At 41.0% G+C, this 24,484-nt stretch overlaps 1 protein-coding gene across 1 annotated transcript in view; it reads left to right on the top strand.

Moving 5' to 3' along the window:
* The first annotated feature begins 1,964 nt into the window (after positions 1–1,964).
* Positions 1,965–24,484, top strand: part of LOC137884739 (gamma-aminobutyric acid receptor subunit pi) — a 45,923-nt gene continuing 23,403 nt past the window's right edge. The window contains exons 1-2 of the mRNA XM_068726725.1: positions 1,965–2,328; positions 10,586–10,676. Of these exons, the coding sequence (XP_068582826.1) occupies positions 10,624–10,676 (53 nt within the window). The 5' untranslated portion in view covers positions 1,965–2,328; positions 10,586–10,623. The remainder of the gene's footprint in view (positions 2,329–10,585; positions 10,677–24,484) is intronic.

Here is a 24,484-nt window from a genome sequence, read left to right as displayed (position 1 = left end):
AAACAACAAAATGACATTTACTATTTGTGTGGGTAACAGTTGTGAACAGTTAGCAAAAAAAATATGTTTTATTTCAGTAATATGTAGAATATGTAGGAGGTGGAATTGTGGGAAAGAAAAATAAATCAAATATTACAGTAAAAATCTGAAAAATATAGGTATGGTATTGTTACAGAAATGTGTTATTTCTGCTTTTCTACTTTGTTACTCAATTTGTGACCACTGAGATTTATCATGTGACCCTTTTGTGGACCCCCATCCCCAAGGTTGGGAGCCACTTTCTTAAGAGATAAACTGGCTAATATCTGTTAGTGGTACACATTTTGTGCCATGTTAAGTAATTATATCATTAATATAATGTGTCATAAAAATAATATAACAAAAATGATAGTAAAAAATATATCTTCATATCTTTCCCTAGAGGTTTTTTTTTCCTTACCAGTGTTTGTGGCACAGTAATACTCAAAATAGAGACAGGGAACACTGGCTGACAGACAGGGAGGCGGGGCCAAATATGAGCTGCCAGGACACATCGCATTGACCTTTCGATGTTTTTAGCACCCCTGTGCAACTGTGAGGGTGAATGACAAGAAAAAAACAACAACAGTGTGAATGAGGTCATTACAATGTCCTCTGACTGTAAAACTCTTTCTGATCAAAATACTTTTTTTAAAATGTATTTTTATTTCCAACTCTCATTCAATAAATTACACTGTATGTACATTGCACATCCTGTAGTTTAAACACTGGATGTCGACTAAATCAAGTGAAATTATCGCTGTCTTAACCTCATGACACAGAAACCAGTAATTTACCTATTCTGCCTTTTCTGTTTGTTACATCTGGATATTAGACCGATTTACATCTTACGTTTACATTGCTATGGTTATCTTTTAAGTGCCATGGACAAACATTATTTACAGATTCACACATAACATCATAATGTATTTTAAGTGGGCACTTAGTCCATGTGTTCAAGTTAGAAAGTGTTGAATTAACGTAATCGTTTTTGTAATATGTGGGCACACCAAAAAAGTTGAAAAAAAACGTTAAACTGTTTGTTGTATATTTGTTTGGACAGAAATGTAGTTTTCTATGGCTCTTAGGGGTTTGTGGTCTAGAAAACATACATTTACTATAGTTTGGCCTCTGGCTCCTTATATTTTCAATACATGGCCCACAATAAAAAAGTTTGGCCAACTCTGATTTAACTTAATTAATAGAATGCCTCCAGGGTATCTATGCCTCATTGAAATGCATGCTGCCGCTCCATTCTAATACCTCGATGATCCCCATGATGAACTCTTGGTTTTCTCCTCTTCCACGCTAAGGCCAGGGATCAGCTAGAGAGCATGCAGCCTCCCTGGAAGGGAAAGCTTAATAGATCCAGGGGCAGAGGTTATTTATCTGCACTTTAAGCATGCTTCAACTGAATGGCCCGAGCCCCTCTCTATGCAACCACATCGGCACCGAGTGGCAACGGTTACGGGCACACGTGAGCTAAGATCGGATCAGCTGCTGCCTGACTGACCGCCCTTCGCGCCCCTTGAGGTGTTTTGGGCGAGAGTGTTCCCAGCGCAAAGAGCTGAGGCCCGGGGAGGGTTGTCGAGCTCCATCCATCAGAGGGGAACACCTTGGCACAAAGCTCCTCCATCCTGACTTGTAGCCCCGAAGCGTCCTTTCAGAGCGACCCGTGTTTGTCGCTCTGTGAAGCTGATTAGAAAGTGTAATAGCTTCAAGTGCTGCTGTGAAGCGTTCAAAAGGCTTTTAATGTCACGTGATTTCGTCAAGGTACCAAAATAGAGACATAATGATAATACACTTCATGTGTAGTGTGCCAATATGCATCATTCCCCTGTATGATCTCTTTGATTGCTGCGCGTATTCACTAAATGTCTCTTTGTCTCGTGTGAAGAGGTTCTAAAAAGCTCCTCCGTGGTTATAGTTGGGGCACAAAACCCTCATGCTGTAATGGAAGAGCAATTGATGCAAAGCCGACATCGTCACCATCACGACGGACATGTCGGACATTCATCTCGGGCAGCTTTGGAGACTCCAAATCAGCTGCGAGTCCACGGCGTGCGTCATTGCGCAGCGGCGCGTCCAGCCCACAGTGGTTAATGGGAATCTGCTGACGGAGCACTACCAGTTGTTCGCGCGGGCACGTGTATGCGCGGATCAGCAGGTAGCCGTCTCCGACAAAAACTAGATGGAAAATCACGTTTGCGACCACACCGATCTGACGGGAAATTGTCTTACGGCATACGGACTGTTATTTCCAGGATGCGCTGACAGCTGTGACGTGCTCACGGCGATCCGCAGTTCCAGGTAAAGTTCGGATTCTAACTCCATCACCCTGGCTGACTTTCCTTTTCTTTGTATTTTGTTTTACACGGTGGATGGCACCTGCTCGCGTTTGCTGCGCCTCGAATTTTGGAGAGGAGACGTTCGTTGTCTTCTCGTGCGCCTTTTCTCACCAGCGCGCTTTTCAATAGCGAATACAGGCTGGACAGGAAAAAAGTCTGACGATTCCAACTTTGAAGTATGGGGTGATACTTTTTTTAATTATTATTATTAATAAATCCAGAAATATTCTAAAATCCTTTCGAAAAAGGTTCGTGCGTAGTCATGAATTGGTGTTACTTAACAGCCAAACATGGTTTGCCCGTGTGAGTGTGTGTGTGTGTGTGTGTGTGTGTGTGTGTGTGTGTGTGTGTGTGTGTGTGTGTGTGTGTGTGTGTCTGTGTCTGTGTCTGTGTCCTCTCTCCTAAATTCTGCTGCTTTCAATTAAGTCTGCCTGTGTGAGCTGTTGTTGGTGCAGCAGCGCATACATGATGCTCACTCTCTCGATGTGAACGAGGGCGAGAGGGTTAACACGTCTTTGCTTAACACTTTATTCTGTGATTGATTTCCCCACAGGGCCATTCATTATTTATTTTTATTTATTTTGGGGAGGGGGGGGGGGGGGGGGGGGGGTTGAGCTCAGTTTATAATAGGAGCAACATTGAGCTATTTGAATGTTGCAGCCTTTAATTGGGCACAGGGGTGATTTTCTTAAGGATGACAGTTATTAAGGTGATGGTCAGGGCTGAGTTTAATGGAGACCCTCAGGCTGATGCGGAGACATGCATGCAGAATGAATCGGGGTTAAACCACACAGCCTGCAGACATCCACAAGCCAGTCTAACCTCTTTTAGGTAGCTCTTATCAATGGTGACGTCTACTGTGGCCAATCTTCAGCCAGCGGCTCTCCATCAGATATAGACAGTTAAGCTGTCAAGTCGACACATATACACACACACCAATGCTCCCAGGGATGCCTGCGTTCCACTGTGATAAAAAAAAAAAACCTAATCAAAATCACGACCGATGCTCCGTGATGCCTCGAGACGAGTCTCTCCCCCCCCTCCGTATCTTCTCAAACTAGATTTACCTCAGTGACGGCGCCTGCAATCAGCACAATGGGCACAGATTGTGAAGGCACGCTTAATTGGTGCAGATTTTTTTTTTTTGTTCACTCGCTGGGTATAAACTGCCAGCTGCCCATTCATATGTGTGGATAGGCCGGCTGGCGCACAAGAAGAAAGGCAGAGGAGAGAGATTTACATGTGTGGAGATAAAGGAGAAGGCTCTCTGTTATCATCAAAACGTCAGAGCCCTCTCTTCCCATCAGATGGACAACATGGAAGAATAAAAAAAAAAAAAGACTAAAGTAAAAAAGAGTAAATTGACTGGAGTGGCTGGTGCCTCATTGGACATGTGACAGCGTTGTCCTCCTCGTTAGTTGTCTCTCTCTGTATTGATTTTCCTTCCTCTTTGTTTGCTTCTTCTACCTGCTTATTGACTGCTTTCTGTGGTCTTTCGAGCTTTAATGGGAGCGTTGCCTTGTTCCACTGGAAGAACCATCCATTTGGAGCACGTCCCTTACGGCAGGTGGCAGACCTTGTGACCCCACTTTCTGATATGTTTAATTCATCAACTCAAAGCACTTCTAGACTCAGGTTAGTTTGCGGTGCAGGTGCATCGGGCCAGCAGTCGCGTCGCTTTCTTGGTTTTTGTCTCACCGGATCTTGCCTAGACTCAGTGGCACAGTGTCATGTGTCATGGCTAATATAATCTGATGGCCCGAGTCCTTCTGGTACTGTCCATTCTCGAGCTGTCACAGTGTCCAGATGTGTCTTCAGATCAACTGGTTCCCCTCAGGCTTTTCTTTTTTTTCTTCTTTTTTCCAAGGATTGCTAGTAATTACATGTGAAATGTGGCCAAAGCCCAGAGGTGTGGTCTAGAAGGAACAGATACGCTCAAGCACTTTTGTACATTTCAACCAAGGTTTTGATTTCCAGAATACACGATGAAGAAGGGCGTCTTCGCTGATTGGAGTGCCGTCTTTCCTTTCTTAACTTTGTCGTTTTTTAACTTTGTCTCTAAAGTTTTGTCCGTCATGTTATACTACAATACCCATGAGCCTTGGACGCTGTTTCTATAAAAAGAAAAAAAAGACAGATTTACTGTAGCAAACCTGTTTCCTACAAAATTACATTCCCGTACAACTAAAATGCATTCGCAATTATGTTTCGAGGGAAACTATTTTTGTCCCACATTACGTTTGCAGTTTTAAACATAACATTAACGGTTTAAATTGAAACAAAACAAAAGAAAAACACAATTTAACTACTTGGTTAGATTTAGTAAAATCCTCATGGTTTGGTGTACGATATGTATGTTTGTTGCGCTATGTAAGTTACAGACATAAATTAAAATAAATAATATATATATATATATATATATATATATATATATATATATAAACCTTATATGCAGATTGCTGTCGTAAATCTCAACATTGTAACCTTTAGCTCCACCTCGCCCTCTTACCGAAATGCGCCGTGGTAGTGGTAGTTAACCTCTCTCCCAAAGAGTTTAGGTACACAAGCGTGTTCCTTTTGATTTTTTAATCAAAGAATCAGACATTTTCTAATGTAGATGTTGATCTTTCTGCTGATGATTAAACCAGGAGAGTTTCACTGTCCATTCGAGCTACGGAAATGTGTCAACTGTTATGTAACAAAAAACAGAAACAGAAAAATGAATGGGACTTTTACTTCCGGAACCAAGGGCGCTCAAAGAAACAAGTTTGCGAAGTGTTCATTAGTGCGCTTTTCATGTGGACCCTTAACCTCCTGGCTGTAGCTATTTACCACACGAACATCAGAGCTGTAACATTCTTCCAATCACTCTTGGCAAGAAGGCAAATACCACCAAGGGTATTTCTCAAAAACTATTCCTTTAAACACAATCCCTACTTTATCATTATAACCTCCATTTTTATGACTTTTCCATCTCGTCCGATCCCTCCTCCCCATCGTCCTCAACACTGCTGTAATTGCACGCCTGCAGATCTCCTCCCCGTACAGTATGTTTGAGGGGCAACACTGCTGACTCATCCCAATAATAATGCAGAGTGATGGACACCAGAGACATGTCTGAGATGATGAGAAGTAGAAGTCACTCAGAGCACTGCATCAAGACTTCTAAACCTACAGATGAAACGGGAGGAGAGGCCTCCGCCTTGACAAAGTCCACAGGGCCCCTAATGTTTCTGAGAGACATTGCCTTGGTGTGTTAGAAAGGGAGAGGAAGAGACCGAGCAAGGAAGAAAAAGAGACTGAGAGGGTCTCTGTCGGGAGTGCTGAGGAGTACTCAGAGTAAAGTCACTTTTACATAATAAGAAATGTCGGTTAGACATGTGGCAAGAACCTTAAAGACTCAACATTTAAAACCTCACTAAGATCATTTGATGACAGACATGAAGATATTCTATGAAGATAGTCTACAAGACAGTGAAATACTCCATTACTCTATTCCATCACTCTCACATTAGCGATTATTTTTTACTCCGATGTACTTGTGGAATTTTGAAGGAAATCTAATAGAATTGAACTGGATTGAAGTTTGAGTGCTAGGAAGAATGCTTTAATATCATGTGTGTATGAAGCATACTGGCTGAAATGTCATCAGACGTGTATGTTTCTAGGTTCTTCTTCGAGGAGCTAAAGCTGTTAGAGCAGAGATGGGGCTGGGCCGATGCTGGTAGAGGAGACCAGATAATAATGTGCTCAAAATATATCCAAAGCAATCACTTGTTAAGTCAGAGACGGCTCCTATACAGGAGCACTGTTGTCAGATTGATGCTCAGCATCAGCTAATTGCCTCAGTTGAGCTGTCAAAATCAGCATAGGAAATATATTTTCTGTTTTTCTGTTTTTAAATGATGTATTTTACTATTGCACTATGTTTATTGTCACGCACAAATCACCAAGCCAAATTCCTTGTATGTGTACAATAAACCGTTTCTGATTCAGTTGGATTTGTGCATCCCAAGGGATTTGTGAAACCCGGGACTGAAGGTGACAAACAAGGCCAATAGAAAAATATGTAGCCAGGAACACAATTTCCTAATTAGTAGGCTACTTATAGATGATTCATAACATTTACGTTCTGCCATTTTATTAAATGCCTGAATTCAAATTGTAAATGTATACACTCATTTTGATTAAAAATAAATAAGAACCCACTCCAATGTTTTTGCTTTAATAAATCTGTAATAAGGCCTTTTTTAACAGCGAAACTTTTGATTTGTCACAGCAAGAATATAGTACCTGTGGAGCTAATAACATTAATGGTGTCCCTGTAAAGCTAGTGAGGCAGCGTCCTCAACAGCAGGGCCAAACTGTAGTGGACTGCAGGCATCATTAATTCAACCCATTACACCTGTGCCTCTCCAGCTATAACATGTCAAACTGTCTGCTGTGAAAAAGACCTGTCACAGCTATGCAGCACTACTGCTACTCACCTAAAGTAAACTACTTAGTGCATTTTATGCAGCTATTAGGAAAAGGGGGAAGAGGGAAGCTATATTTACTTATTGGGTAATTCTTTAATTTTTTTTTTTATCATGGTAAACTAACGTTAGCTGAAATATTTCGGCAAACAAATGCAGCTGCGTTGTAACATCACTAGCTTTTAGCTGTACAAATAACGTTAGCATGTAGCATACAAGGATGGCTAGCTAACCAGACACCATGTTTGTAGCAGGAAATTATTTTCTTTTTTCTGTTTTGGTGGCTTTTAGCTGGTTACACTTTGGTTACTTAGCCAAAATTATCCATGCCGCATTTTGGCTTGTATTTCATCAAAACCATGAAATGAACGGCAACAAAAAGCTTTTCCTGCATGGAACGCCACTACAACATGAAAAAAGAAATTCATTAGTATCTCATCTAAGTATGGCGTCTGGTTAGCTAGCCATCACTTATTTGTTTACACACGTAAACAATGGTGTTTGCTAACTTATCTTGAAAATGAAAGGAAAAATGAGAATAACTGGGGGAAGGAGTGGGTTTGGGTATTGGCTAGCAGCTCGGAGGCCACAAAGGTTACATGCTACTGACTCATTCACTATGCCAAGATAAGTACCTTGAAGAGCGACTAAAGGAGAGAAAAGCCAGAGAATTAGATGGAATGACTCAGTTCTGCCTGACACATCTTTTTATATTTCCTACTGCCCTTTTCAAGTCAGCTTAAAATCAAACTGCCAACGGTCGGAGTCACAGCTGAAAGACAGGCTTCACTTTTGAGGGCTGTTACCCGTCCTCCCACGTTGGAGTGTTCTTCATCATGATGGTCACCGAGCTCAGGCTGATGCCAGATCAGATTTAAGAGAAAAACATGGGCTGAAGAGTGGAGATGTCTGTGCGTTATTTGGAGCACTGCCTAACCTTGGGGCGCTGATAAATCCCTGCGTCATCTCCTAAAATAACAAGTAAGCAAATATTTTGGTGCTTTGAAGATTAAGGTTAAAACAGCCGTAGTCCAGAGCCAGCTTTTTATGTGCACGGTTTCTCATCCAAATGTGTTTACAAAGGGGCTGTGGTCCGAGGTTGTGTACTGCGAATGTGAAATAAGACCAGGAAGGCTTGTCTGAAATCTGTGCATAATTTATTTACTTTCTTTATAGATCAAAACATGATCCACAGACAGTGACAGATGCATTCAATTACACATGGTAGAGACAAAACCAAAAATAAATGATGGTTTTGTTTTTTTCTCATTTACTGTCCACCAGATCTTCTCACGGAGTAACTGGGGCATATACACAAACAATCATATGTCTAATCATTTTTATGATGACAGTCACAAACTTTGTGACAAGTGAAGCTTTGAGGAGGGAATTTTGTCATTATTTTTGTCTTCCCATTTACTTGTACACAGAGTCCAGATCTCAAGCTGGTTGTATGGATTCTGTTAATTTGCGTATTTTCCCCCATGCAGTTTTCCATATTCTTGCTCTGGAGTTGAAGCTAATTTGGATCAATATGTGACGGGCGATGCTGCCATCTATGCACCGAAGCATTCAAATTGTCGGTTTGCAGGTTGCTTTTCACTGCAAAAAGCACGCCTCTAGCAGCAGATCAAAATAATCCACATTGCCTACTGTACATATCATTGCATCTTTTTCAATGGGTTTGTATTTTTAAATCTTATACCATTGTTTTAGACTAGAAACCTTTTACTCTATCAAAACTATTGTCTATATACGAGGCAGGCAAGCATTTGCATTGAATGAATCTGCGTAACCAAGTAGTTTTGTCAGCTAAACCAAGTAGTTTTTTGTTTTGTTTCAATTTACAATGTTCACCACTTGTTACAAACTGTTTAAAACTGCAACCAGTATCCGGGAGAAAATAGGTAGTTGAGAGTGCAGTTTAGGTGTATGGGAGCGTCATTACAGGAGACTGGGTTGCCAGGTTATGCACTGTAATGCACTGACTGAATTGCTTCCATGCAAGTGGGTGTCATTGAGTCCTTTTTAATGCTTTACCAGGCTACATGTATAATCATTTACAATGGCAGTCTACAGTGGGGGTCCATTTTCCAAAAGTAACACATTCATATTTATTTTTTTGACATCCTTCATCGAGCTTTGATCACTCAGAAGTGATGCACTCTGGGGCGGAAGTGGAGCGCCGCGCTCAGTCATTTGCTCAGTCTTTGTGTGAGTGGTAGGTCAGCGAGGAAACCGACGCAGTGGAAATATGATGATTGACCTTTTTTTTTCTTTTTCTTTTTTTCTTGCTGATGTACAGCATTGCAAACATATTGCTTCAGCAGCAGCTGTGAATTTGAAAGGAGTTCAAATGAGTTCACATAACTTTTCTGGACTAACATGCACGGCACGTAGCCTACGTGCTTCCTCACATGAGTGATTATATCCAATGCTAAGCTCTCACAAGGGGAAAAAATAAAGATATATAAATTGTACGCTAATGCTAAACTTTGTCATAACTGAAGGCATTTGACCAAGAAACTGAAGGGGACGACAGATGCCTGACTTCCTGTTCATTTCTTAGTTTTAGTGCTCCTTATCTGCTGCTTTTGTGGTTTTATCAATATATATATATATATATATATTATATAATAAATGTTATATAATGCACAGCTGTTGAATGAGCTTATCTGCAGCGTTTGAAATCTTTAACCATTCGTGCTGCACTTCTTCAGGGATGTTATTAACTGCAGTCTGTTTGACTGTGACAAAGTTGGCAGCAAAAGGCACAAACAGAATGTTGCTCAGTACGAATCCTAATTGTAGCTGTGTGCAGAGCCGTAGCCCTGACAATTAATGTCAGGAAATGTAGTTCTGACTACAGAGCTGGAAAAACAAAACAACGTACTGTGTGGTTTGCATCTGTCCAAAGCAGCTTAGACTATACGATGATTACATAAAGATATTATAGGCTTGGTGGATAAGTCCATTGTCAGTTGTCAGTGATGATGCCATGTCTTAGAACCACACACTGCGTATTATGTAACCACAGAGGCACCGTGACCACCAACGGGTCTTACTGTATATCAAGCCCACGCCACTGTAAAGTCACTTTTATTACGCCACAGCCACAGAAGTTCGCTTTCAACTTCACATTAAATATTTTCGCAGCCCAGCTTGCCGTCCACATTAGTCGGGTCTCATTCTGGTCTCTGAAGGTTTTCTGTCCGCTTTCATCTTAAAAAATGGGAGAGAGAGAGAGAGAGAGAGAGAGAGAGAGAGAGAGAGAGAGAGAGAGAGAGAGCGAGAGAGAGAGAGAGAGAGAGAGAGACACAAGATAACTCTCTTTGAAGGAAATGTAATATGCTTTATTACTTTTGGAGCTTGCAGTGCCAGACTTTTGGTGAAGTCTGTAATAAGAGGTCATTGTGCTGCTGAGAGAACAGTCAGTACTCGAGCTAAAACAACCAAACAAGGAGCAGCGATAACACCATCGTTACCTGGCTGGCAACATCAATATTTGTGGAACTGTAGAAATACAGGGGGGGCCACAGGCCATCTGTGATGTGTGCCAACCGATTCAGGTTGAAAAGGGGGGAAGATGTAGGAGTCACTGGTACTATCTTACATCCATGCTGAAGTGCATCAAACCATCTTAGGTTTCAAAAGGAGCAAAATCCATATTTCCTGAATCTACCATCGTCTCTAAATTTTCACGTTGTTGTTGTCCTCAGTGTGCTTTTTTTTTTTCCATCGCAGATAAACTCCACCTGGTCGTCTCCACTCCACCGGCAGCCATGGCTCTCTCTGTATCTGGAGGGACCGTGTTCGCCATCCTCCTCATTAGCAGGTGAGAGAGCATGCAGAATTACAACCGCTGGGCGCTGCAGACACACAGCTGTCTCAACAGGCGGGGTGCATAATCAAGTCACGTCACATTCTAATTTGCAGCAAACACCTACACTTTGCAGGGACGAGATGGAGAGGCGCCCTCTATCTCGTCTTATCTTGGTCGTATCATTTTCTCCTCAGCCATCAATACTCGGTAACAATTCCCCACGCGTCAGACTAGAAAGCATTGAAATGTCATCGCCACATTGAAGGGCGCCGCTGAGCGGAGCAGTTGGAGCAGGATCCAGCACCACATGTATCAGTCGTCGAATGCAATTGGTGTTATAATCCCCACAGAGGCCGCACGGCAAGAATGATGGGAATGTTTTTGGTGCACATTTGTCTGTCACCGTGAAAGAGGAGCCTCTCCTCTTCTCGCAGTTTATTTTTCAAAGCATCGAACACACTTTGCACATTTCAGATAAGGCGAACCCTCGGGGTCTCGCTGAATCCTGCTGTAAGATATTCTCTGTATAGCCTGGCTCTTTTTCTTCTTTTTTTTCTTTCTTTTTTTGCACAATCAGCTGTGGAATTAGCAGGGTGCATGCCGCACTGGTATATGACGTTTACACTATTATGCATGCTTTTAGTGTAAACGTCATATGCCGGACTTCTTTTCAAAGATCCGAGGCGGATTACTTTAGCTTTTTAGCTTTTTTTTTTTTTTTTTTGATCGGGGTCCCCCAGCAACCCAATACATTGGTATTTTTTAAAAGCGCTGATTAAAACAGAAAACAAGGATATGATATATACAAATTGATTGACTCTGTCACGAGAAGTTGGAATCATAGAATAAAGCACCTGAAAGATATGACAGCTGCAGTTGGTTAAAAAAAAAAAAAAAGTTCCTATGTGGATGGGATAAGATTATAGATCTGTTGGAGATTTAGTCGATGTGGTGTCATAAACAAACCTTAATGTGGATTTGGCAAACTGCATAACAAGAACATTTAAAAATGGCGCTTGCTTAACCCTGGTAGTTGCTATTTAAGGAGAAAATCCTGTATGACCTCTAATTCTGTTTTCATTTCCAGATCTATACATTATTACCACAAATACACCAATGTAATAAATCAAAATCCTGTCTTCTTTTTTTAATCCGGTGTGTTTAGTAAACTAATCGTGTGTAATGTAATGATGGAAATCCAATGATTGCAAATGGTAACAAACAACACAGTGTGAAATTGATATGAGCTGCGTGATATGAAGACCCTGGGAAAGTAGATTTATCATGGCCTGGAGCCCATCAGCACACCCTGTCAGCATGAGGTGTTCAGCTCCGGAGGCTTGATAGCCTTGGTGATTTAGTGATTAGGAAAACGCCGCTCGCCCTCTGCCAGTGGAATACAAATGGGCTACAGCCATTTTCACCAGCATACGCGGTGACATTATTGACCGAGCGGCTTTATGAAGACGACCCATGACCTCGACAATGCTGAAACTGCCAGGACCCTCACCTCGCAGCAAGCGAAAGCTCGTAAAGGGTCAAGAGAGTCGCACATTAATCCAGCAGAAAAGACTCACGGGGACATAAAATGCCCCGCTTGGACTCGGTGGAAAGACTGATGTCCCGCTTTATGTTGAGGATACAGTATACCAACAATGCAGCAGAATTAAATAATGACACAATGACAAGTGCTTCAGTGTCAATCCAGAACCACCTCCTCCTCCTCCTCTCGTGGTCCTGTGGCGCTCAGTGAAAACCCTGGAAGCATCGGAGGCAAAATACAAAAAAATAAATAGATTCATTTTCATATGAGGCAGTCAGCCATAATATATATTTACTGATTGTTGTCTAAACATTGCAATCGTGCAGCCAACACACATTTATTTTTGTCCGTGTTGACTCTCCTGCTCTAAACTTAGCTAGATGTTCACATTGAGGCTGGTGTCTTTTGCAAGACAGCTAAAAATAAAAAGGTGAGAGAAAGATGCAGAGAGACTTGTGGGACGAAATGTGGCTTTTGTAATATCTAATGCGCCTTTGCTTTGTTACTGTTGCTACGCCTGTCGAGCTTGTTTTTCCTGTGAAGTTCTTGCACATCTTTTATGCAGTTTACAAGGTTGCAGATTCACCGCTCTCAATCCTTTGCCATTTTCTAAACAATTGGTAGAACAGAGATGGACACAGGAAACAAGGATCAGGTTCAAAAGCAAAGTCTTTACTGAGAAACCGGGAGGTGAAACACAGGGGAACAGTCGAAACAAAGCAAACGAGCAAGTCATCTATAAACCCAGGCAGCAGCGTCAAAGGATTGATTTCTATTTTAATCTCTCTCAATAGAAGCTTAGTAACATAAAGTTACCACATAGGACTGCATCTAGGAAGCGATGGTTTGACAGCACCGGTTACAGAAAGCATGGATAACATGAAGCCTATTACAGGCAGATTAAAGGCTTACAGTATGCTTTTTTCTTGCCTTTACTGGAGAGACACTACTTAGTCCTGTATAGAAATCTATTCCATGTCAGCTTTGAAAAAAAAAAAAAGTTTTATTGATTGTCAGTGGAGAGATTAGCATACCCCTGTGCTCAGATGGTTACGTGACTGAATTATCTCAAAAGGCAACATGAGGAGAACTAATTGGCTTGAGAGTTTACTATACCCTGCACTTTGTTTTTCCTGTGTCAAAAATGGAATACGTAGTATTTTTAGTGTCGCTTATTAAGATGATTTTTATCACGCCTCTGATGAGTTGGGTGTGGAATAAAAGGAAATTTGGGTTAGGGGGAAGCATATTATTTTCACCAATAATAAAGAATCAGACAATGTCTCTGCAAGCAGTTTGAAGCTATGTTGAACTGTGAGCCTCCGAGAGATTGTACAAAAAAAAAAAAAAAAAAAATGAGATTGGACTCCAACATGTGCGTTGGCACGTTGATTTGGAAGAATGATGCTCAATTTGACTCTGTCTGACAAGTTAATGCTTGAGGCTGCTCACGCTGATGTCACTTGTCAAGGGTTACCAAAATATAACACCACTGACGTGTCGGAGGCGATCCCACGGCCCATTTAATGCCTGACTGAAAGCCAAAACACACATAACATCTGACTTCAGCTCTCATTCTAAAGTGGGTTAAAACCTCAGCCACGGTTGTTGCCGTTATTGCAGCTGTTGTCATAGAAACGCTAGACAGCCGATGTTGCTGTATCCAACGGTGATTTAACTAAAAGCTTCCAGGTTTGTGAGAAAATAGAGCTGTTTCTGACAGTTGAAGAACTTCCTAGACCGGTCAAAGAAGAAGTCTCTAATAACGAATATTTGAGCTTTTTTACTCAAAAAAAAAAGAATCTCCTCAGAGTTAAATAAGGAGGCAATTGAGGTTCTTTTTAATTTCACAAGATCCTCTTTTGTCTTTCCTACAGCGACTGTAAGAAATTCCCTTTTCCTCGCCTATTTTGAAATCCATCATTTATCATTTTCTGCAGCAGAGCGAACTGAAAACCAGTTTTTCATGTTCATTAAGTTTAATTGTAGCTCCCCTATCTGGAGCAATATCTCGTCTCTGTTGGGTTTCTCTGCCATTTCCATTTTCACAGCGGCTTGTCATGATACCATTGTCACTTTTATTTTTTTCCCCGCTGCGAGACATTTTCTCGTTAGAGACCTGATTATTCTACACTGTTCAACTTTCTCAACCACAGGGCTGCGCGTGTTTATTGGCCTCTTTATTTCTGTGAGAGCAACTCATAACAGTTTACAGGGGAACAATACAAACACTTAGCCAGCGCTCCGATCTGTGAAAGAATAGGGAAAATACATTTTGTTGTTTCTTGATAGGGTTGAACATATTCCTCTGTCTTCTTTAACAAATTATATTAATGCATGAGGAGTTGGTTTCACTCCCTGTTGCAGATGACAAATGTGACAGATGTTTTTGGGGCACAAGATTTGAAGTCTAACATTCTAGCCATAAAAGTAATTAGAATTTTCTGAATTTAATTGGCGTACATAATCCTTTTTCGGACTTTGTTTTCCCTGGCCACTGGTTCCCCGTCCATCTCAGTATCCCCAGGAATTATGTTCATATTGGACAACTCAGCACCTCACAATTGTAATATGTTCAGTGCCAATGTAGGAAATGGTGTGCCCATAGTCATTTTGAAAGTCAGGTTGGCGAGTAGTGTTTCGAACTTTCTCGTTGGAGACCGGAGTTTGCAGCTGCAATAATTGTTTGCTTATTTTCAACCTACCCCAATTGTTGCTAAACTTAATTTGCCGCAATCACCACCTTTCTCTAACCATAACCATACTATTGCCCTGTGCAGATACTGTAGGAAGAAGGAATGAAGCAATCATTGGCATTGAAGATACAAAAAATAAACCCTCATTCGGACTCAACTTTTTCTTATCCTCATCCTGAAACTCTCTTACTTTCGTCTTTGAGGTTTGGTTCGAAGTGTTCCAATTTGAATGCTCTCTCAACCAGACAAATGCGTCATGAATTGCATGTTTCAGCCGGAGGAATGCCGCCCGTTCATGAGGAGATGCGTGCTCTTGAGATTTCATCATTACCATAATCCACGACCTTGAAATCGCCATTAAGTGTTGAGTGATTTTGAAGTTAAGTTAGTGATGTTTATGACGTCTTTCCTGTACTTAAGTGATTTTTTTTATTTCAAGCCCTACCACGAGACCTGTCCTAAACCTCACTAAGTGGTTTTAGAATCACAGAAATATTAGACATATACATATTAAAGCCTACAGTGGGTGATGTCACGCTGTCAGGTGTACCACAGCGACCTGCACGACAGTTTTCTCTCACTCTGAGCTTTACGTTCTTGTGGGGAAATATGCCATTCAAAATTAAATGTAAAAGTATATTGGGAAGTCACATTTCCATGTTGCATTTAAACTCCAAATTCAGTCAGATTATAGCATTGTGATTTGAAATCAAACAGGCGTTTTTCCATTTTCTGCAGATTGCCTTAAATCACTCATAAGTGACACTTAAACTGTATGAGCGGCTCTTGCGTGTCATTGAATGTAATTTCTGGATTTATCTGCAGAATTGTTGTGATTGGGGTCGCCTGGTCCCCTCTTTCCTTTTTACATTCGCTTATTGCATTTAACATATGCTTGCTAGCTGGAATTGAATACAAGAGTACCCTGGTTAGTAACCTTCATCTCTGACCTATAACTGGATGCATGCAACCATACCAGAGCCTGGATGTGTTTGTTTTTTTTCTTTTCTTTTTGTAAATTTAGATAAGCGAGTCAATACCTATGGTAAAGTTTAATGAAGTAAGCCCGAACAGTATATACAGTATCTGTGCATGAGCTCCTCCAAAGCTCCGAGGTCCATTTCATATTACAAGACTACAGAGCCGGAGCCGTGGATAAGGCTCTTATTACCACGATAACGCTTTGTAGTGTCATTTTAATTAATACTAACCCAGATCTTATTTTGATTTTCCTTTGAGCTCTTAAAATCTCACAGCTCGTGTAAAAGAAGATTTAATAAAGAAAGCACAAGCTCGCCCCAAAGAGGGGTGTTAGCGGAGAGCTAAACTCAAGATCATAGAGGTTTGCTTTGTACCTCCTTCACCAACAGAGCCTCTAAGGGTGAAAAGCTAAAACGATGAGTGTCATTTGTTCAGTTGTCGCATACACCACAGCTTTACAGGCTGATGATCCCAGGATATAGTTCAGGAGTAAAACAGCAATTGAATCGTTATCTGAGGGCACACAGGAAGTTCAAGCTGTGGAATTTCATTCCCGGTTCACTCAAAATTGAATAATCAGTCTGAGCAATGTTCTTGCTATGGTCTCAAAGAACTCGTTGAATTTACTCATTGAACACAACACCCAAAATGACCTCAATAACGCAGCTTTATTAAAATGTCATGTAATTACTGTTATTACATTTTTAAACTTACTGTGACACATTAACAAAATAAGTATCTACTGTCCAACACTGTTGTGTATAAACTTTGTGAGAATGGACAAATGTCCTACAAAACAAACCACCAACTCTTGAGAAAGTTTGGGAAAATGATTTTATCAAAAAAGGCTTGAGCTTCTCAAAGTTCAAATATCCTCAACTTTATTCAAAGTCTTATTGCAGTATTTCAAAACATAGCACTGTCTCCACAGTGTCCGTGTTGCTCTCTGTCACTTGTATCCCGCTGTACAGTACCTTTGAACATTTTACCCTGATGGCATCACGGATGTGAGTTTTCCCTCTAGTTTCCATTGTCTGCAGGTTTATATTCCAACAAAGCCTTTCTCTGGCTGATCTGACTTATTAGTTTTTCTGGCTGAAGTTTCTGTGAAATTAGCTGGTAAACTAGAATGGGGCCCCCATGAAGAAAATGTGTGTTGGTACAGGTTTTGATGAATGCAGTTGCCCTTTAACAAGACAAGAACATTAAAAAAGTCCCATCTGATAAAAGTGATACAAATGATCCTCACTTTCTGGCTCGTTTACCAAAATAGATTGTTACAGGTGCCTGGTGTCCTCTTTTAGTGCATTCAGAGTGAAGAATCACTCTGGCAACATATTGCTCCAGAGGGGATCATCCCTATGTTCCCGAGGGCACGGGTGTCTCTTGACAAACTGACATGGTAAGTGATTGGTAGGGGCTACCCTGGAGGTGGATGCAGTCTAAATGGTGAGAATCGGCTCAGCCAATGTGGAGATATAAATGTCCAAAGTCAAGGAAACTGCCTTGCCTGCAAATTTGAGGGTGTATTGATCAGCTGTGGTCAGGTTTAAGGAAACTGAATACATGGAACAGCAGTAAGTAATTAGGTTACAAAAAAGGTACATTATTCCATTACAGTTGCATAAAAAAAGGCATAATCAGATTGATGCATTAAATATGGGGATTATTTGCAGGATTAGGATTTGAAAATAAAGAAGAAAAACAGACAATGTTATACTACCTACTGCCTTGCCTTACCTCCTAAAAATGATGTTACCAAACAAAGGAACTGCATTGTGAATTACGTTTTGAGGAAAACATATTTGGCTTTGTCCGGCACACTCTCAGTAACTGGCATGATACCTCTTCCACAATAAGGAATCCATTGAAGCTTTAAAAAAACAAAAACATATTTAACAAAATGATGCAGTTCTAATCCCTGCCTAAAAAATGAATCTGCACAATGATAGTAGGTTGGTGGCTTTTTGAGAATATAATTAGAGTCTTATTATACTCGCCCTGCAGATATCTTCATTCTCCATACCTTAATGTTTCAGCCCTGCAAAAAAAAAAAAAAACTCTATTAAGTGCTGCTTGATTAACTGGAATACCCTCCGGACCTGATTTAATGTGCTCTCTGACGGATGTGACGAAACTGCTGCCAACTCTCCTCCACTGTTGTGTTGTTTGAGGGACTCACTTTTGACAGCCTGTAATTAGAGAGCCCGGGGTGATGGAGGTGTTGTGACCCGGAAATTTAAACTTCCGTTCGTGGTTGGTCTTCAAATATTTCTATCGCCCTTTAAAAAATATAAAAATGCACCTTTTGTTATTCCATGGTTAAGTCTAACATGCAGTGCCGGTGTGTTTTGCATCCATATTTTGGTGCAGCAGCTCATATTAGCTGTTTATTTTTAATAATTATCAACATTCGAACACATATCAAGATGCTGGTGTGATGTTTTATTTCATATAAGGTTGGATAAAAAATATCCCATGAAACCTCACTGTTGTCAGTACAGTGTTATTGTTGTTTACGGCACGATTGTTCTGAATTTGGCACAAATCTGCATGCCATGTGTGGACCGGTTCGGCGAAGGCATCCATTAGCACGCTTGTTACTCTGTTTCATCTGGCGTCAATGAGAAAACAGTTAATTATCCCGCTGATGGGATTTTTCTGGATGGTTAAATTTTTCTTCATAACTAATGAGTTTTTTCCTCAGTAATGACTTAACTCTGCATGTAATGGGCAGGAAGAAAACGCCAAATGTACTTATAGATTACCCACAGAGGCATAAAATGTGTCTCCCCCTTAATGAAAAGCCGACTTGTTGATCACAGTCTTGGCAGGATAATGTCAAACAGTTTCTGTCAATATAACTTCAGTGTTATCTTTTAGTCCATTTCATTAGATTTAGATACTTTCTGCAAAATGTTGACATCAAATTTTGGATTCTTTTAGAAGTTTTAGTTAAAAGAATAACTTTTGTTTTTGGGAGCTTTTGTTTTGAAAACACCAACATGACAAACCTTGAATTTGAACAGCTTTTTGATAAATGTATACATTGAAAGTTCACACCTCTTTTTATTGTTACTACCTTCTGACCGTGTTGCATTTGTGTTTGATAATTAGTGCTTGCCGTCCTGCACTTTTTCTGTAATCAGAACAGGCTTAACTAAATTTCATTGCCAGAGTTTAGACTAATGATGAGAAAGATGAGAAAACACAATATGAGCTTCTCAATGGCCTGACCCAACTGCATCTGGAACACAGCTGAAAAGCAGGCAAATTTGAAAATTGTATCTGATTGTAGCACTACATGAAAGACCAAGGGTTCACCGAAATAATTACACTTCATCTTGACGGGAATGTGAATGTGTACAGTATATTCTGAAATTTGAGAAAAGCTCAGAATATTGCAAAAAGATTTTTGTGCTTGACAGGGCTGAAAAGGTTGGTTTATTGATTTAAAAAAACAAACATGTGGCATAATGAAATTGAAAGAGACTTGGCAAATAAATCATGACATGCATGAAGCATGTGATTTAAATGTTGCGCAAGCTTCCGCTTCACTAAAGTGACAACAACATCAGCTTTGTGTGGAGCGATGAGACTGTACGCTTGCTCAAATTAATACATGAAAGAAACATGAGGCCATATTTCATACATCTACATTGTTTACCGCCGTTTGAGGTTCAACCATAGAATGTAGTGTGAATATAAGCAGTGGACATAGTCACTGTGACCTCACCCATTGGTTTGTGTACTACCATTTTGAAGCTGTGAGTTTGCCTTTTTGGCCATTGCCATCTTGGTTTTGGGCCGTCGCCATCTTGTTTTTTGGTCCTCACCATCTTGGTTTTTGGCAGTTTCAATCTTGTATTTTTTACAACCAGAAGTGACACGAGAGGATAGAGCTAAGAACAACTGAGCGCTGAATAAGACATTTTTAGATGAGCAAAAAAGTTACAATTAATTTTCATGAACTGAAAACACACTATGAAAGGGTAAAAATGTTAAGATGAAAACACGGACAACTCCCAGACTGGACAACGGCAGCGTCAATCACAAGGTAGCCAGTACCCTGCTTTGTCATCTATTTGACTCTAAATGAACCATAATCTACAAAATGAACATCATGCTGTATTGAAGAATACTTGAAACTAGCGATTGAGACCATAAACTCATGTTTACAATGTTTACTGAGGTAATAAATCAAGAGAGAAGTAGAGTCATTTTCTCATAGACTTCTACATACAATCAGACTTCTTTTTACAGCAGAGGAGTCGCCCCCTAATGGCCATTCGAGAGAATGCGAGTTTAAGGCCGCTCCACATTGGCTTCACTTTTCAGACCTGGAGGTTGCAGCCTTGGTTTGACTGGCGCTTTTTTAATTGCATTTAATCTTGTTGCGTCGTCTTCTTCTGCAATGGTTTATTGGCAGCCGAATGGAGAATTTACATCACCAGCTGCTTATCTCAATTGACCAACTCCTAATACTTGCTAAACAGTAATGGATGGAAACGCACAGTAATTTGCATTTTTTTTTGCCAATTTTCTGAGAGTCTGTAGCTTCCCAAGAGTTGCTAGCATGGCAATAGAAGAAAAATGTCTTCGCTAGCAGTAATGTCCTGTTGATGCACTGGCATCCATACAAGCATATATTAATATTGTCCTCATCTTGGTTCTGTGGAACTTGGATAAATTGTTTGGCCACTCATGAATCCCTTTCCAAGTCTTCTCTAACACTGCAGTCCTGCGAGTGTGACACTGTCTCTTATTGAAACAGGTAAGGGACGAGCCCCGTCAGTTCTCACACAGCGTTTGTCCTCATTATTCTATATATATATTATATTATGAAAGTCTGAGTTTACTTTGTGTCAGTTAAAGCTATTTTCCTAAAAGGCATTCAAATTTGCATCAGTGTTTTTCCAGTCAGAGGAAAATTGCATTATCTCGCAGTGCCGGCTTTCATTTTCTTTAGCATTGATGGGAAGCAGCAAGGGACCGGCTCGCCTGCATGACAACTAGCCACCCCGCCGAAGTTGAGCCACTCAGGAGACTGTGCGCACATTCAGTCAATTACTCATGGCTGACTCTCAGACTCACCATTACTGCACAAAGAGAGGTGAGCAAGAGTTTGGATCTATAAACATCAGACTGAAAGCGGGCCAGCTGATTTAATGCCTGCTGGATTTGTCTCTCAGCGGGATTCCAAAAAGCTGTGTTTAATCACTCCGAGAAACTCGCTGAAGAACATTTTGTCAAACCACGCACCGCTTGTTGCTAAGACAGCCATATGTCTCTTATTTTTCATCATTTTGTGTTTTCCATTTTTTTTCCAGATGCAGTTTGTGCAGTACGGCGGCATATACCAACTGCTCACAGACAAACGATACAACTTTGCAGCTCGTTGAGTGACAAACCGCCTCCGGAGAGCAGTCTCGTATATAAGCGGCGGCTGATGCGCGTTAACAACACAGTTGACACACGGACATGCTGTAAAGCTCACACGAATAATCCATCCAGTTTTGCCGCAGCACCGATTCAGGACACCGCTTAATTTCTGATCGTGCCGGCGCCATAATTGATTAAACGCCGCATGGACACGAGAGGGCATGACAAGTTGATAGTGCAAAGTGAGCAATACTTCATCTTAATTGGCTTGGGGTGATGGAACTTCATTGACAAATCTCACTCTCAGTAATCAGCAGAGCCGAGTTTCCAGGCCTGCATGTGTTATTAATGAAAATGAGGTCAGAATAATATAATGGAATGACCAAAAACGCTACATCTATATCTGTAAAGATTAAGAAGTGGTACTTTAGCATGAAAGAAAACCTATCAGGATTGTCAAGCATACGAAGTCTTGTAATCCAGGCAAAATGAAAAATGGTAATGATCTTTTTTTTTTTTTTAATTACAACTAACTTGCCAAGATTATTCTACACAGGCGCCTTCTTTTTAATGACAAGCGCGACCCAAATGTTCAACTTCTCAAATGTATTTAATGAAAAGATGGTGCAGTTTGAACCTGAGCTGAAAATGTCCTCTGCAGTCGTAGAAGTAGGGAGCTCTCTTGTTCCCGTCAGTCCCCGTCCCACATGTTTCACGTAAACCAGTAAAACTGATTTGTTTGTCTGTAGATTTGTCCTTTTGTAATGCAGAATGACCGCTTGCCTTAATTCGAGCTGTGGTCTGTTGTTTGATGTCATCCGACATGTCTTCAATTCACCTACTCATAGTGTCATTTGACAGAGGGTTAGTTTTCAGTTTATCCGCTGCGGATTGATCAACAAATGCCGCTTCAGTTTTGAAGCCTTCATGCTTTCTTGTGCCAGAACCTCGCTGCACAAAACACACTGAGGTTTTTGTCCTCTTTTGTCCTCAATGTAAGAAAATCCACATCTCATGTAGTCGGTGTCCTACTTGCGTTTTGCTCAATTAGCATGAAAACAAAATTTCACAGTTCTTCTATACTGTGAAATGGCGGGTGTGTATTAGTATTACAAGGCATTAACGCCAAATACTGTTTAGGAGTGTGAATAACTCTGCTGCATAAAAAATCCCCTTCAAAATAAAAGCAAAGGTCGCGACTCACTGCTTTAAACAACTGTCAAAACTACACCGTTCATCCTACTCAGAAGCTTTTCAGAAGCTTTTCATCCACGGTCCTTGAACACATCATGTGTGAGGAACGCTTCCGTCAAACGCTTACAATTGTGATATTTCATCAAATGTCTTTAAAACCTTGGCCCAAATAAACATTTTGCTTTAGCCAGATCCTGTAAAAGAAATTCTGCACTCTTCAGCGCAACTAGCAGGCCATGATTGACTCGCCTGAGACCAACAGTCACGTGACAAAAATTCTGTGAAACTTTGACTGAACCGCAGGCTGCTGAGCACAGTGCATTGAGAAGAGGACAGGAGAGGCTATATGTGAGGTTGTAAAAATTAAAATAGTTCTGTCTATACAGCACATAGAGCCTCCATTTTTTTTCCCAACATTGGTAATGCTTGTGGAAATGTATAGATTCCATTGTTTCCAATTTTTGCTAAATAAATTATAGAACAAATTCAACTTCTCTCTGCTTGTAGCCATGGTTGTGACGTTTCCGTGGAGGTGCAGGATTCACATATTCTGGTAAAAAATGAAGACAGAGATTAAAATCTGACTGGAGGAAAAAAAAAAGAAAAGGCCCCAAAACTGCTGAGGATATACATGAGACGATAGAAGCCAGAACCATCTAAAAGTGTACCATCAACATTTGCCGATTTGCCTGAAATAAAGTCACACTTTTTTTTATGTCACAGCTCCCATTTTTTTCCTGAGATTCAAACTTCAGTGGGCTTATGGAGACAGTAAATGTTCTGTATTTGGCAGGGGGGAGTTCTTCTATTCTCCCATGTGTAGGGGCTTAGGGAGCTGCCTGGGATAGCATGAAAGGGAGAAACAGCTGCTTTTATCCACGAAAGCCTTCGACATGAACTCAGGAGGAGGTTTTTTTTTTCTTTCTTCGGTGCCTGGTTGCCTGCGTCTGCAGCTCCGAGCCCGGAGCGGCTGCCGAGGGGTCTGAGGACGCTTTGGAAGTCCCTGATGAGCGAGAGAATAATCTCTGTCTATGAGAGCAGCAGCGACTTTCCTCAAATCCCATTTCACAGAGGCAAAATAAAGAAGAATATTCTCTGAAAAAGAAGAAAAGAAGAGGTTTAATGCAACCTGACAGGCAGAGCATCCAGTGTGGGGGAAAACGTTTCCGGCACGCCTTGAGGATGGAGCTAATGCTGTGTGTTCTACCTGTTCTCTCCGGCAGCCTGTCACTAGACAATGGATGCCTTGTCAGACTTATGGTCTACTGTACCGAGGAAGCAATTTCTATGGCTTCCCATTTGATCTGCGGCCGTAAATTAATACGCAAACGTCATTAGCTGTCACGTGAATATGAATACGCTTGATTCTCTGCCCTTGAAGGTCAACTAAGGGTTGTACCTCATACCATACATGACTTTATTTAAATCATAATGGAAAAACCCACATAATTAGAACCAATCCAACTCTGCCATTTACTAATATAGGGGAAGAAACAAAACTAAGTGAGTCTATATAACTGATTTGCTTGCAACAAATCAAACTTTTCTCATGCAAATCTGTTGGAGAACCTGTGCATGTGCCACTCCAGGGGCACCACAAAAAAAAAAAAAAACATATTCCTTATGCCTTATTAAACCCAGCCATGCTCAGCTGATTTGCACAATTCTCCTGAATGGGGGAATATTTCCATCAAATTGCTCCCTGTGCGCATACAGAACACACATGTGTTACGACCGGTGCTACTTTTGTGGCATGCGAATGACTGCGGGGATTCCTGCAGCAGAGGGGGGGGGGGGGGGGGGAGCTGAGGGAGTTTGAGGAACAGGGAATGACTTGAATCAATGAGGAGAGAGTGAGGAGCGGGTTGGAGATGAACATACTGCCAAGCCGGGAGTAGGAACGGGTAAGGGGGAGGAGGGAGAAGGGGGTCTATGGAGAGCGTTACTCAGCTCTCTGCAGGGGTGGTGTTCAGCTGAATTAATCTGTTGTGAAATGTGCAAGTGCTGCCCGGGCTGACGCCTTG

Source organism: Cebidichthys violaceus, unplaced genomic scaffold (genome assembly GCF_023349555.1).
Source record: "Cebidichthys violaceus isolate CVI_PGR_0920_01 unplaced genomic scaffold, fCebVio1.0.p SCAF_10, whole genome shotgun sequence".
In the NCBI taxonomy this organism is placed as follows: domain Eukaryota; kingdom Metazoa; phylum Chordata; class Actinopteri; order Perciformes; family Stichaeidae; genus Cebidichthys; species Cebidichthys violaceus.
This window is presented reverse-complemented; position numbering and strand designations above follow the sequence as displayed.